Raw genomic sequence first — 16,402 nt, forward strand, 5'->3', positions numbered from 1 at the left:
CTTGGATCTGGAGTGAACTAAAGATTAAAAACGGGTACATTAATTTTTAATGCTTGAAGCATTCTAAAGGACTAAAAATTAAACTAAAAAAATGAATCTAAAAACTGTATTCTCATATCTTGGAAAGATGCAACCGTTTTTACCACATCAATAAAAGCAAATAATGAATCGATAAAAATAATGTAAAAGTAAGATGAGTCATTTTATTGCATTGTGAATGAGCTCAGTCATTAAAATACAGTAAATATTTAAGGAGGACTAGTTTTAATTTTATTTAGTTATGTATTTATTTATTAAATTTATATATCATCCAACTCACTCTGCAAAGCAATCTCTGGGTGGCTTACAATTAAAATCATAAATATAAAAATATTAAAAACATTAAACACAGAGAAAAGAAGCAAAAGGCAAGTTTGGTGTGGTGGTTAGCATCTTCTCTGTTAATCCACCAGCCACCTTTGATTTTAGGTAGCAAAGAGCATGCTTCTCCCAGTAGAATAGTGCAGCCAGATTCCAATACTTACAAATGTCTTTGATTTTCTTTCTTGCAGGAGAAAGACTTCCGAAACCAGATAGAGGAAAGATGCGCTTCCATAAAATTGCAAATGTCAACAAAGCTCTGGATTTTATAGCAAGCAAAGGTGTCAAACTTGTCTCAATTGGTGCAGAAGGTATGTGGAGTGTAACCATAACAAGACTTTTCTTTTAGTCAGGAACCTACATTTTTAGTGCTGTTTGGGGTCACTATATATATACAATATACCTTCAGTAAAACTACTACTCCATTTCAAAACACACATTTTTTTCTATTGCACACTTCTTGTTTGAAAGAGCAGAGTGCTTGTTTTGAAGAGACAAGGCGTTAGCATCTTCAGGTACTATTGAAAATACTTTAGGTAAAGGTAAAGGTTCCCCCACGCATGCGTGCTAGTAATTTCCGACTCTAGGGGCCGGTGCTCATCTCCGTTTCAAAGCCGAAGAGCCAGCGCTTGTCCGAGGATGTCTCCGTGGTCATGTGGCTGGCATGACTAGATGCCAGAGGCGCACGGAATGCTGTTACCTTTTTACCGTAGTGGTCCCTATTTTTCTACTTGCATTTTTACGTGCTTTCGAACTGCTAGGTTGGCAGAAGCTGGGACGAGTAACAGGCGCTCACTCTGTTACGTGGCACTCAGGATTCGACCCGCCAAACTGCCGACCTTCTGATCGACAAGCTCAGCGTCCTAACCCACTGAGCCACCATGTCCCTATGAAAATACTTTAGCCACTCTTAAAATAGAATCAGATTTAAAAGTAGAACTATGAATCCGCCAGCAAAGTATCATGAAATAAGTATACATGATGAACATAATGAATCCTAAATGACAGCTATCACATGTTATCATATTATTGATGACCCTGCTGTATATTATCCATTCCATTTATCTGTAGAAATTGTGGATGGCAATGTGAAAATGACCCTGGGTATGATATGGACTATCATTCTCCGTTTTGCTATTCAAGATATCTCAGTGGAAGGTAAGAATATTCTATATACTGCTAATGTTGCCTTCAACTTTTTGTGTCAAATAGAATTGATTCCAGGAATACAGATTGATTGAACTGGTTATATAGCTTTACTGATAACTGTGGATTCTTATGTAAATATTAGTATAGCAATTAGGCAACCTATAAAGGAGCATTTAGGACTAAAGGCTGCCTGAATTTGCGGATCTGCTTTCTTCTTTATTATTATTTCTAGAAGGATACACAGATCCCATAAGGAAACAGAAATGTGAATTATATTCTCTTCTTCAAAAATGCATTAAAATGTGTGATACTTTTACATCCAACAATCTGCCTCTCCTACAAGTAGACTGATCAATTGGAAACATTGAGTTCCTTGTGAATCATAGGGCTAAATTAGAAGATGATAGAGTATATAAACAGTATGTCAGCCTGATTAGCTTTTTATTTTGTACATTTACTTGTAAGCAGCTTTAACAAGTACTACCGTTTGGCTGTCCTTATCTGGCTTGGAAATTAAATAGGGCCAAGCCCAATTAGACTTGGGTTGGAAGCTATAAGAGAATACCAAGTTGTAGGCAGCATTGGGAAATTGAAAAAATACCTCAAAAGAAGGTAACAGCAAACCAATTCCATACTGTTGATAGGAAAACAGCATGGATGGATCCACCAAGTAATCAGGAGTCAAACTTAGTTCAAAGGAGACTTTAGCTTTACTGTAGCTATTTGCAACCTCAAATTATTTCCCCCCTATGGGAACAAATTATTATTATTAATAAAAATAACTTCATGTGGCCAAATGTAAAATTTAAAGAAATCTCTGTACTTAAACAGAGAGAAATAAACCTACACAAACACAGACAGAGAGATAATTGTGAAGGTTGATAGGAAGATTAGACACCTGCTTTCATGGCTGCTTGATAACTATTATTTTCTTATCAAGTAAATATAGTAGTAACATACAGTTTTGTATCCTCTAGTTTAGTCCTAATTCATTTGGAAGGGAAAGTGTAGATCTATGGTCATCATCTCCTTGAAGAAAGAAAACAGGAGTATCATTATTTAGGACAATAATTTAATTAATTTGCTGGAATCTTTTTGACATCTTTTAATGTACAGGGATCTTTTTGCACTGTAGAAGATTTCCACTTAGACTTTGATTTAATACATTCCATGTCATTCACTTGTCATTCTGTCCCACCCAACCATAATTTGATAGTAAAGTTGAAGATCTTTTTTTTTTAGTAAAATAAGGCAGTGAGCTAATTTCTATACAGGGGTGTCAAACTGCCGGCCCGCGGGCCGGTTTCATCATACTGAAGCCACACCCACCCCATTGCCAGCAATGCAAAAAGAGTCGTGATACGTCGTGACATGTCATGTGATGTGGCGAGTTTGACACCTGTGGTCTATAATGTCCTCAGATTGTTGTGGTGACTTGGCTCTGGGAACTCTCTTGTATGAGCTTCTTACTCAACATGATCATCTGAATCCAGTTTCCAAGTAAAGCAGTCAGAACAAACTATATAACAGAAGAACAACCACAAAGAAAATTCAACATAGACTATTTATATACATATAAGAATGCACACATATCTGTCTTTCAAAACACAAAAGAATTTCATGTCAGGCTTTTCCAAATGAATGATAATAGTGATTCAAGAATGCAGCTCTCTCCCAAATTATTCTTATTGCAAGATCTGGAAATACAGTTAAAGAAGAAATTCAGAACAGACAAGTATAGAATGAAAGTCCTATTTATAGGACTATTTATAGTGGCCAGGTTCAAAGCATGTCCCTCTTTCTCCTTCCTGCACAATATAGTGGGCTGAGAGCCTCTTGTTTTCTCTGATTGGGAGAAAAAAACAATACCCTTATTACTGTAACGGGCCTGTAGGGCCCCAGGTCCTTTGCTTCTGCCATCCCCCTTTGGTACATAGCTCAGCAGATGGCTAGTTTGGCAATGCTTGGAATGGACTTTCCATTTTCTATGAGATGATTATCCATCCAGTAAACATAATGGAACATTTTACGATCTTGTACTGAGAGAAATACTAGAATTTGATGCACTGGAGTTATGAAATACAAGGAGTGAATAGTAAGTTCTTCATAATGTAAAATGGTTTCCGTTCTGGGGAAAATATATTTTATCCAATTGAATGATAACATGTGGAAATTGGAGAATTATTCGGTAGTGTCATATGTAGATACTGCAGCATTTTGTGCACTTTAGTAAAGATTTTTTTTAATATCATAAAACATTGAAGTGAATAATTTGGGCAGCTATAGATTCTTTGCCAAACTGTGAACATGCACATTTTACTCAAGCAAACAGCTGCCATCCATTACAGTATACAATATGTAGCAGATCAACCGATTTTCATACTTCGTTGGTTAATTTAGAGAATAATTATTCCTGACAAATTTACTTTACTTGATTCTATTGTACCAATTAAATCATTTTTAAAATAAATTTCTTATGAATGATGACATCATTCCTGAGTCAGTGAAGCAGGATGTAAATATTAAGGAAAAATAACTGATGAAAGGATGGCTACATCATGGAAAAAATCATATGAAAAGTTTACAATCAATTCTAGAGTTTCTTGTTTGTATAAATGCCCCTTGTTTTGTAATAGACACAGTGTTAACTTTCAATCATTGCATTTTATAAGAAACCATACAGAAGAAAGAGAGGGAGATATTTTCATTACTAAACTGGATAGTGTATTCACTATTTTTCTGGTACAGATTTCCTTGGAAACACTTTGTGTATCTGTTGAACTAAGCAACATCATCTGAGATAGATGCTCAACCCTCTAAGTCAGCTGAAGATCTGCTATTTACTGTAGCCAGCAGTTTGAAGTTCTGTTATTCTTTATAAATCTTCTTTGATGGTATTTTCAGAGACATCTGCCAAAGAAGGACTGCTGTTGTGGTGTCAAAGAAAAACGGCACCTTACCGAAATGTGAACATTCAAAATTTCCATCTTAGGTAAAGTAAATCATTTCTAGATTTAAAGACTTCACTGTTCATTATGTAGATGTGGTTATCTTTAGTGGTACAGTTGGAAATGGATAGCACACAGTACATCATATTTTCTTTGCAGTTTGAGAAGGGCCAGGAATAACTCTACAACAGGGGTGTCAAACTCAATTTCATTGAGGGCCGCATCAGCATTGCGGTTGCCCTCAGGGGGCCGGGTGGGTATGGCCAGGGTGGGTGTGGCCTACTGGGTAGGCGTGGCTAGAGTGCATATGGCCTACTGGGTGGGCATGGCCAGCTCTACATCGTTCACATCAAGGGTGCCTATGGGGGCCTGGGCAGGAGTGGGACAGATCTGAGGGTCTCTGGCAGAAGGAGGGTCTCTGGGCCAGGGCCAAGGTAGTGGGGGCCATTCCCTCACTGTTTCCAGGATGGCTTCACGGGCCACATGAAACCACTTCACGGGCTGGATCCGGCCCCCGGGCCTTGTGTTTGACATGTCTGCTCTACAAGGATAGCATGAATAGTGGGGCTCCCAGATTATTCTAGCAATTATATGAAAAGAGTAAGCAATGTGATTATTTCACATGTTACCATGGTTGTTCTTTGACTGGTGAGGCCTAATTAGAGAGGAAATTACTACAACTAATGTCTGGAGGAATAAACCGAAGCCGTGATTGTAGTGTACTCACAACAAAACATCAAAATCAAACACTGTCATTTTCTGTCTTATCTCCATCTGCACAAAATAAATCTGTTGTGTATTTTCTAGAAATCAATTTATATTGCAAGTATGTTGAAATTTCCACAAATAGTGGAAGAAAGATCCCCTTCACAGAACTATAAACAGAGTGAAAATTGGGCATTGTGGCCTGATTAATAAATGCTCATTTTTCCCCAGTAGTTGCTGCTGAGATTCAAAAAAAGAAAGATACTTGCTTTTGTTTTGGTTCTAATCAGGTCATAAATAAATATGCAAGCTTTCAAGTTTCATAAAGCTCTTACTCCAAAGAACAGAAAGCAAAAAAAAAAACAAAAACCTTAGGTGTAGAAAAATCCAAGACACAAATAATTTGAACATCAGGTATATTTAGTGTTGCCCAGAGTTACCATTGTGATATGGGAGGCCATAGATATTATGTACATACTTATATACATACAGTATAAGAATAGAAGTAAACATCTCTGTTGTTGAAAATGGTCTCTTACCTACAGATATTTAGGGTCTCTTGCCTGCAGGTAGTTAAGAACAGATTTTACCAAATATGCTGTTTTTATAAATAACAATTGTAATTACTGGATTGTTGGGTTTGACTTCAAATGCCATTTTTATATGAAAAATGTATTAAAAATGGAAAAATAAATAGACCCAGCTTCCCAAACCTAGCATCTTCAGAAGAGCTGGGAGTGTTGGCTGAGATATTCTGTTGGGGAATGCAGGATAGGCTATCTACTATACTATATCAAATAATTGACTCAGAAGAATTATACTTTCTCCCACGTGAAACTTCCTACTCCTTAGCATTAGAGAGAAGAAGTTTCCTGTTTAACAAATGTGTAACTGTCTGGGTATGGTGGGCCATTTCCATTTTTGTGGTTCTAGACACAATCCATTGGAGTGCTCAGAAATTTATTACAAACATTTTCATCCCACCAGACTGTTTCAGAATGTGTGAGTGGTCTGCTCTTTTATTGGCTGCTGGCTTAAAGTTTTACTACAGATTTTCTAAATGATATGCGAGAAATATTTTCTGAGCAACCCTGAGTATGCCTTAGATACCTAAAAGTAAACAAAAAGATGGACAAAGTACTGAGTGAAATCAGCAGCCCATCTGCTCCAGTCAACTGTAATTTCTTGCACTGTGAAAAAATAAGTAAGCAATCATTCATCATCTAGTGCACTGTGCATGAAATTTCTCTGGGCTCTTTTCTGTACAAAAGTGACTACTGTCTAGGAAATTTGTCTTACAAGATAATGTCCTAAAACATCTTTGCCTTAGCAACATTTTAAATATGTTTGATTATGTCTTGAAACTAGACAACCTGGTTCACAAAATTGCACTATGAATTTCTCCTGCGTTCTGCACCATTAAATGAGATTTAGCCAAATTGCAACAACCACTGGAATTTTATGAGCTACTGCGGACATGTGGTACAATTGCTGAATATTGTCAGACCTTGCACTGTCTGACAATACCAGTTTCATTAATATGTTGTCGCTTTATTTTTGGTTTCTTCTCATGAAGCTGGAAAGATGGCCTTGGTCTCTGTGCACTGATTCATAGACATCGACCAGATCTTATTGACTACTCCAAGCTTTCAAAGGTCATTAATTTTGCTGGCATGGCATGATAACTTGCACCAATATGGCATGATAATTTGCACTGATTTGGCTCACATACTACATATGTGTGTTTTATAGTTTGAAATGGGCCTTCTTTTTTTGGTTCTTGACCTGCAGATATAGAACAGCCGATCAGTATGGTTAAGACCGCAAAGGGTGATCCCAAGTAAGCTAAACCACATGCTATGAAAGTGGCTGAAAAGTATCCTGAAAAATAAGTTACTATTTGGATAAATCTACTTCTAGATGTCCTTGGCCTTGGGATACTCAATATAGGTCTGTCTCCTACACACAGCCAATTGGTCAGTCCGTGAGCATTATAATCCTGAGTAAAGACGCATCATGGGATTCACTATGTTAGAAAGTATTCAGTAGATGGCACAACCCTGTGAAATATTTAACTGACACGAAGAGAAGTAAAGTGCACAATATTTATATCCCACCAATTTCAGTAAGAATCAGTCATGTCCAAAAGCTCTCTGGATTATGCCAAAATAATAGGAGTATATTGACATTGCTTTGCTGTAGATTTGATGGGGGACTGTGTGTGTATGTGTGTGTGTGTGTGTGTGCACGCACTTGTGTGCATGTTAGTTTTTCTTTCTGCATGCCTTTCTTTGTTTTCTGAAAACCTTTGGAGAGCCATAGAGAATCTTCCTTTCCATTGATGCATTGTTCATACAATGTGCAAAGCTGAAAAGCTTGATTTAGGGGTGCCACACTTTGTTTGGTTCATATACAGCGTAAATTAAATGGCAGGCATAACTAATAACTAAGCTTTTAGTTTACCAAGGTGGAAAACACAGCAAAGTCACAACCATATGTTCGTGTGTCTGTCTGAAGTTTACAGGGGAAATCCTGAAGGGCAGGGAAGGTGAAAGCAGGAGCCCTGGAGACAAGGCCGCATCACTTCCAAGATTTGTCCTACCAGAACAGTTTTTCAATAGCTCTCTAGTAATGTCAGTAAATGCCACTGAAATATTTTTTTTAAAAGTAAAGATACAGTATAAGGGACAGCTGCTTAATTTCCATATTATGTAAACATACTTGGTAGTAAGAGCGTCAGCAGGGCATGAATAATAATAAAAAAAGTCAAGATGGAAGGCACAGTGCAATGAAATTCTGCCGGGTTTTTACATGCTTCCTGGGAGAGAATTCAATCATATTTTAAAATGCTGCTATTGAGTGAAACTCTAACATATTCTGTCCTTGCTTTTGAATTGCTGCAACCTTGCTTAAAATAGGGGACTTACCAATTGCAATTTCTGCTTCCTGTATAGGATGACCCTCTGGGAAATATAAACCTGGCCATGGAGATTGCTGAAAAACACCTGGATATCCCAAAGATGTTGGATGCAGAAGGTATAAGCTAATGTGCTTTTAATAGGCAGCAGGTTGCAACTGTTAAAGTCTTTTCTTCCTATATATTATAAAAAAAGGATCTCCTTCACATAGCTATTTATCAAACAGCATTCAACCTGTTGGTTTCTGTTTAGACTGGAATAAGAAAATGCCCTCTGATGTAATTAAAATTAATAGCAGTGGGGAGGGCAATTTTCAGTCTGCCCCCCTCTTTTCATTTAGCTATTCCTCAAAAACTTTCGAAGTTATTCGGCAACATAAATCCAGAACTTTCAAATAAAATATCATGTGAAGACCTGTATCAGTTAGAATTATTTTTTTAAATCCAGGTAAAATAATTGTCTTCTGAAATTCCTGGTACCTAAAACAATGCAGCAAGTCATGGACAAGAAGACCAGACTATGCAATTGAACCTGATCCCTTTTTTATGTTTGCTGTTTGTACAAGGCACTTTAAAAGGGGCAGGGCTTCATTTCTGGGGTTGCAGCTGCCATCTTGACTTTTTCCCCCCAGTCCAGGTAGCAGAGACATAACAACATATCTTTAAACATCTTCGAAGATGTTTAAGTTATTAAGTCTCATTTCTCCTGTTCTCATTGGTCATATTCCAAGAAGGAGATTGTTTTTATTTCAGGTTGAAATTAATTGTTAAAGGAATATGGATCTACAGTCCATGAAGGGAATATAAGTCTTGATGGAAAATGATTTGAGATCTATAAACTTTATCTTCACTGAAAATACATGCTTTCATGGAATTCATCTTAACTGGAAGTGATTTGGGCAGCCTAATGTCAGAAGTTTGTGGGTATATAAGATGGAATCAAGGTTACCAGCCCTGCTTATTTAAATAATTGAGTAGTCAACCCTCTTGAAAAGGTTTCATGGCTTATCATTCTTGTTTTTATTGGTGCTAGGAAAGTAGAGTGCTTTTGCTCTGTAGCTGCTATGATACTTTATGGCTTTTTGCTTATCCTGTGATTCTTTTGTTTTCTTTTTTTCTTTTTTTTTCTAGAGAGGGCTTTTGAGAGGTGGAAACTTCTAAGCATCCGTCAATAGTTTCCCTGTGCATTCAGAAACGCAATATATTGTTACCTCAGATTGTAAAGTTCAGTCAGGCAAATCTCAGAACTTCAAACAATCTCTCTGTTTAATTATAGACATGGGATATTTTCAGCGGGATGACAAAAGTCAAGTTGACAGACATGTCTGCAGGACTGAAGCCACGCCTGTAAAATGGTGTAATGCAGTACTAATACCTTGAGTGATCTTGATTCTATGCCTCTGTTTATACAACCCAGGATTGTATTAGTTTTTTTGGCTACTGCTGCACACTGCTGGCTCATGGTTAAGTGATCGTCCACTAGGATTCCAAGGTCCCTCTCACAGTTACTGTTTTTAAGTCAGGTCTTGTCCAATCTGTACCTTTGATTTTTCTGGCCTAAATGTAAAACTTGGCTTTTCTCCACATTGAAACTCATTTTATTGGATAGGGCCCATTGTTTAAGTTTGTCAAGATCTTTTTGGATCCTGAGTTTGTCTTCTGAGTTGTTGGCTACTCCTGCTGGTTTGGTGTCATCTGCAAATTTGATGAGTTCCCCTTCAATTCCCTCATCTAAGTCATTGATGAAGATATTGAAGAGTACTGGGCCTAAGACAGAAACTTGTGGTACCCCACTGCTTACTTCTCTCCATGTGGATGTAGTGCCGTTGAGGACTATTCATTGAGTATGGTTTGCCAGCCATCTACAGATCCATCTGGTGGTGATGTTGTCTATTCCACTTTTTTCTAGTTTACCAAGAAGTAGGTTGTGGTCTACTTTATCAAATGCCTTACTGAAGTCTAAGTATACTGTGTCCACAGTAATCTGCTGGTCTATTAGTTTAGTCACTTTGTTGAAGAATGAAATAAGATTGGTTTGGCATGATCTGTTTTTAACAAAATGTTAAAGAGAACAAAATGTAGCACTTGTTGTGTTTCCCTTGCTTTCTACTGTTCTTCTACATACTGTGCTCATTTTCTTTCTTTTTTGTCTTTTCTGATAGACATTGTGAATACCCCCAAGCCTGATGAAAGAGCAATCATGACTTACGTTTCTTGCTTCTACCATGCTTTTGCTGGAGCTGAGCAGGTATTCATCATCACTTTTGGGACTGCTGTGTGCTTTGTGTGTTTCAGGTTCCATAGGTTTCCATTAGCCCTGAAACCACTTTGCTTTTTTAATTGGGGCTGACAAATACAGTAAATGATGCTATTAGAAACACTAAAGGCTTTTTTTTGTCATAGAACGCCCAGAACGGAGTTCCGGCACCTTTTTTGGATGGAACCTTGTAGGGTAGGCAAGGCGGGTTGTATGACGTGTGTGAGTTCCGGCACCTTTTTTTTTTTTACAAAAAAAGCACTGGCCACTGCAGTAATAGACATGCACAAACAAGCATACATAGATGCATACAGAATAAATAAAAACAGGTAGCCCTTGACTTACGACCACAACTGATCCTGAAATTTTGGTTGTAATTTTTTGTGGTCATTAAGCGAGACACCCACATGATCACCTCACGCAATGAGCACAATCCCAGTTCTCTACATTGTGGTCATTAAGCAACCGTGCAAAGGTGCCTCAGTGGGTGGGTGGGGGGAGGCCTTGGGAGGCCTGGCACTAATCAGCATGTGGAAATCTGCCACAGGTCAGCTACGTCCAGCTATGTGTGAGCCCCTTCCCAACTCTCAAGAGGTCTGGATCTTCTCCTTACCCCACTGTGCCAGGATCCATTTATCTTTCCCTTCCCCTGTAGCTGCTGAGAGGTGAACCAAGCTGATGCTAACCTAGAAAGCTAGTGAAGGCAATTTTCCTCAAGGCTAGAGAGGCTAGAGCACAAAAAGCCAGCCAGCAAAGTTCCTGTTCCTAGACCAGCCTTAAGAAAGATTGCCTTTATTAGCACTATAACCACTGGGCCCACTTGGCAGCAGCTGCAGGAAAAAGGACAAGTAAGTGGCTCTGGCTGTCATGGGGCAGGGAGAAGGTCCAGGCCTTTTGGGAGTGGTGGGAATGGAGAGAGGAGGCCCACACACTGGTGAACCTAGCTGGCCTTTTGGTCCATGGCAGGTTTCTACATGCCAACGGCCTAGCTGGCTGGGGCCTCTCAATCCTCTCAGTGGGGGGGAGGAGTTGCAATGCTTCCAAGAGCCATAAAAGTAATTGTACCTAAATTTTGATCACGTGAGTGTGGGTGCTGCAGTGATCAGAACTCCAGGCCGGGGTCATAATTCCCTTTGTTCAGCACTGTGGTAATTTCAAATGGCCTCTGAATGAACGGATATTAAGTTGAGGACTACCTGTATAATTACTGTGATAATTTTTTATCAGTTTTGCAAAAGCCATTACTGTTTTCCAAGCAAAGCCTACCCACTGGGAAAAAAAACTTTTTTTGCAGCGTTAGGGCAGTTAATAGTGATGGAAGGAAAGCATTTCTCCGGCTGCTCTAATATAATTAGACTGTCTAAATTATTCAGATTCGGTATAAATATTTTAATAGTTTTCAGACTGTACTCTGGTGAAGTCTGAGATTTTTCTGCAACTAATCATCACTGAGGAGCACAACAAGGCAGACAAGCTTCTTAGAAAAAAAAATGTTTATCTTTGTTAATAAACTATTGCAAAACTAGAATTGCCATAAGAATATCAGTGTTGCTGGGATTAGACCTCCAGGAATTTCTCAACCAAGGTGGCTATTGGTCATGTGAACTGGATATAGTAGTCTCTATATATGTGGAGATTTAGTCTTTTTTTTGTGAAAGACTCAGACCCAGCAGGGTCATAATCAACTAGCTGTGAGGACAGATGGTGTCCCTAGACATACCACATAACTTTTTTTTGCTGTGTGAAGAGATTCCAGGTTATACTAGATATGGAGGATAATATTTGGCTGCATAGTGAAACCAGGATTTTATTAAAAATTATTGCCACTTAATGAGTCATCCTCACTTTATTATTTTCCGGGTAAAACTTCAGAGGTAAGTTAATTTGTTCCTCTTTTTTACTTCCTTCCTTCAGTCCTTTCTTTTCCCTCCTAGATAATAGCATAGATTCCCTTAACGTCCTATTTTTTGCACAGATAATTTGTTGTTTACGTTACCTGTGGTGGAGATGAAATACCAAGTAGCTAGAGTAGGTGTAATAGATAACTTTGGAATTAATCAGAGATTACACAGGGATTTACAGAACACAATCAACATTTCTGCAAATTTCTGCTAATATTAATATTTTTATATATTTTTTAAAAAACTAAATTTATGAGTAAAAATAATTCTGTGGCTCTCATTTATTTATTGTGACTGAAGCTAATGGAGCAATACTTCTGTTATTCTTTTAAGATGCTACTGAAATATGTCTGTTTTTATTATAACAGATTAACACTGCTATTTCTTTGAAATGACTATTAGTATAGTACATCTGAGCATCATTCAACTTAGTAAAATTGCAAACTAAAGTGTATGCAATAGAATGTGAAGTTCTTAATATTGCTAAATTAATTAATTGATAGTTGCTTCTTCCAACAATTATTCTACTGAGACATTTGTCACAAACCACTTTTGGGAATATTATTTTTACATTAGTTCATGATTATATTATTTTTGCTTCTATGACTCTATTAAATTTCCTTCAATGAAATGTAAATAGATCAAAATGTGTTTATATACATATATTAAGATTATGGCTTCTCTAGTCTATTTTATGAACAAATTAGGAGATATAAAAAATCTGTTATTTTTATAGCAGGTTCATAAATTAAAATCAGATTGTCAGGGTCATGATCAGATTCATAAATTAAAAACTACTACATCAGGAGTGATTTTAAAAAATGAATTGAAATTATATGATACAGTTATAATACAATAATTACATAACGAAAATCTAGGGTCTTCCCAAAGAAAAATGTTAATGTATTATAAGGCTGCTTAACGTATAGGTTATAGCATTGAAGTAGTGTTAGTTTTGAAGAAATATTCATTTTTATCCCATTTGTGTTTCCCCATAAACTCAGTGGGTTTTTTAATTCAGAGTGCTGGTTGTTATCTATAAAGTCCTAAATGGAAAAAGGCTGGTTACTTGAAGGACTGATTGTCTCCTACAGCAAGGGTCCCCAACCCCCTGGTCCGTGGACCAGTACTGGGCCGTGGTATGCCAGCAGCCAGTCTGCACAAACAAGCAAAGCCCCATCCACGAGATGCAGGCAGCACACAAAACCACACCCCCTCCAGTCCGCAGAAAAACCTCTCTCCATGTAACCAGTTCCTGGTGCCCAAAAGGTTAGGGACTTCTGTTCTACAGTATCGGCATGGCCAATTCAACCTTGCAGGGCTGGCATATTCCAGAGACCTTTGATTAAACAAGGGCATCTATCAGGACCCTGGGACCTTCTCTGTAGCAGTTCATGTACTCTGAAATGAGGTCCCTCCCCCCCGCCCAAGATCCATATGGCCACAACTTGCTGTTGTTTAAAAAGGCCATGATGAGTTGGTTCTTTGCCTGGGCCTTTGGCAAAGGAAAATTAAGTCTCTTTGCTTTGTTCCTATCTGGTTTGTCATTCTTATCATCATTTATTTTGCTTGCTATTAATTGTGTTTCCCTTCTTTAGTTCTCTTTTTAGATTCATTGTTTCACAGTATGTACATTTAATAAACAAATAAGCCAATATTTATATGAGAGTTTAAAAAGCTACAGCTATATCTACAGATGAACAAAGCTTTCTTGAAATAATTATTTCAAGATATTTAAAAGAATTCAAGTAACAGATGAATCCCTAGTTTTTAAAATTACCATAGAAATATTAGAGCATAAAGAAAATATATGAGTTACTGTAATTAATTGAGTAATCTCATAAATGATCAATAGTTGAAAAATATCAATGCACTTTATGCACAAAATGCAAACATTTAATTAAGATATAATATCACTGGCATTGAACAGCAGTTCTAATTCAGTTGTAGCCTAATATATGCTTTTGCATAGCATGTCAAAGCATATCCTTAGGTAGGATTTTTTTGTGGCTTAGCACATGTTGCAAATCCAGACTGTTTAGTTAATTTAGGGTTGAATTCTCAAAATGGGTTGATGGAGTTACTATGTTATGTATATTGTGTCAATTCATCCAGTGAATGGTAGTGTTATAAAGATTTAGAATTTTCAGAATTTCCACTTTTCTTCTGTTCTACCTCAAACAATCCAGCATAAGTTTTTTTTTCATTCTAGTGCTCCCTAGATATACTGGTCATATATGCTGGAGAAATGAAATGTGTCCTATGAAAGCAAGAGTGCTGGTGTCATTACAATCTCCAACCTACTCTTCTGTCTTGTCCTAGCAATATAGAACTGAACGACAAGTCATAAGAGGGCAGATCTGACAGGAAGTGCTAAGCAAAAAGAGGGAACAAAAAAGGAATTGTTTTCTCAATCTCTGGATTTTTGAATGCTATGGTGAATTGAGCAGGTTTTCAGTACCTTGGACAGAACTCAGGAAGCATTCAAGCCTGGTTATTGTAGTACTGTACTATTTTCTCTCAACCCTCCAGAAATAGTTTTTCCGAAAGGGATATTCTTTATCCAGAAACCTAACACTCCATTGTTTCTCCATGGGCTCATGTTGGAGCTCTTTTGGGGCACTGGCTCTTCAAAATTTGTTGCACCTTGTTGGACATAGGCTTGTAGGGTGTAATTCCAAGGTGCAATGTTAGATTATTAATTTTTTGAAGTCTAAGCATCCCAATACCTCAGCTCAGTGGTATGCTCAGACCCCATGCTTTCTTCATTAGCTGATAACCCCCATATTTCCATTTATTCTCCATAGTGGACTCAATATTATAACTTTTAAGGTACTTCTCCTTGAATCATATTGGATTCTAGGGTTGATAGAAGAAGTTTTTAATCTGTGAAATGTCTTTTAGTGCCAATTCTCACAAAGAGGTTACACTTTTTTCCACATGCTTATATACCCAGCCATGTAGAGAAACTTCCTATATGAAGTGGGCATTTACACAGGCAAATGGCCAATTTTGCCATTAACTTCTATGCTGTTATGACAGGAATGACTTCACTGTGTCTATGTAAGTACCTTTTCACAGCAGAGTTTCTTCATACACATGAATCCATAATCAATTAAACAAAACAAAACAAAACAAAACAAAAAAATCACACACACAAATCCCCAAAATAAAAACAGATACTTAATATGAACCAATCCAATTCCAATACTTGGAATTCAGAAAATAGTTCTCTTTACAGCATGAATTATTCAGTAGAATTTTAGTATTTTAAACAAGAGATTTTATGATGTAAAACTTTAAATTAACTACAATTCAATTAAGCAAGGATAATAATGCAAACCTATCTAGATCTGTAGGTGATGAAAATCCCTATGTGTATCATCCACTGAAGCAGCTTAATGCATCTGAAGTATGAAAAGTACTTTATATTACTGAGACAGCCCAATTTTCTCTTATGTGTACTTCAATCACTGATTTTAGAAAATGGAACTGCAAGAAGGAAGTGATCCTTGAAATAATAAGAACAACATGCGTCATGTCAGTTATCTATGTAGTTGTCTATCCTGATTGTCTCTGTGGAATGTCTCACTTTGTTATTCACCCAATCTTAAATTATACAGTATGATATTAAAGAATTTTGTGATTCCATGCATGAAGGAAGAGACAAAAAAATGTACCTAAACTAATAAAAACCAATGGCTGGATGTGCTCATTATTTTATGCTGCAGTAGCCACTGGATCATCATTCACATTTTGTTTCTCTGTGAATCTAACAACATACTTATACTGTTTAATTTTCTGGATTTTCCAGGCAGAAACAGCAGCTAATCGGATTTGTAAGGTACTCGCTGTGAATCAAGAAAATGAAAAGCTGATGGAAGAATATGAAAAGCTAGCAAGTGAGGTAGGCGAAGCTTGTCATAACTGTGAGGTTTGCTATTGATACCAAAGCATTTTATGTATAATTTTATAAGGATAGAAAAGTTTCACAAAACTGTTAACTATTACTGAGGCTTTATTTTTTGAATATAGTCAATGTGGGAGGAATCTCCCTTTCTATCTGTAGTTTCTTTTTTTAGGATATTAAAATAAACATGCTTGTTTTTAATTGCAATAAGGAAGCATTAAATCTGATGCAAGTTGGCAATTCTTGCCTGACTAC

The 16,402-nt window shown here is 37.2% G+C and overlaps 1 protein-coding gene across 1 annotated transcript in view; it reads left to right on the plus strand.

The window, feature by feature from the left end:
• ACTN2 (actinin alpha 2) overlaps positions 1 to 16,402 on the plus strand; it is a 46,086-nt gene that overhangs the window by 1,383 nt on the left and 28,301 nt on the right. Inside the window, exons 2-8 of the mRNA XM_081328498.1 lie at positions 552 to 671; positions 1,432 to 1,518; positions 4,414 to 4,501; positions 6,739 to 6,817; positions 8,117 to 8,198; positions 10,242 to 10,327; positions 16,052 to 16,144. Of these exons, the coding sequence (XP_081184624.1) occupies positions 552 to 671; positions 1,432 to 1,518; positions 4,414 to 4,501; positions 6,739 to 6,817; positions 8,117 to 8,198; positions 10,242 to 10,327; positions 16,052 to 16,144 (635 nt within the window). The remainder of the gene's footprint in view (positions 1 to 551; positions 672 to 1,431; positions 1,519 to 4,413; positions 4,502 to 6,738; positions 6,818 to 8,116; positions 8,199 to 10,241; positions 10,328 to 16,051; positions 16,145 to 16,402) is intronic.

The sequence above is a fragment of the Vipera berus genome (assembly GCF_964194415.1).
Source record: "Vipera berus genome assembly, chromosome: 1".
Classification (NCBI taxonomy): Eukaryota; Metazoa; Chordata; class Lepidosauria; order Squamata; family Viperidae; genus Vipera; species Vipera berus.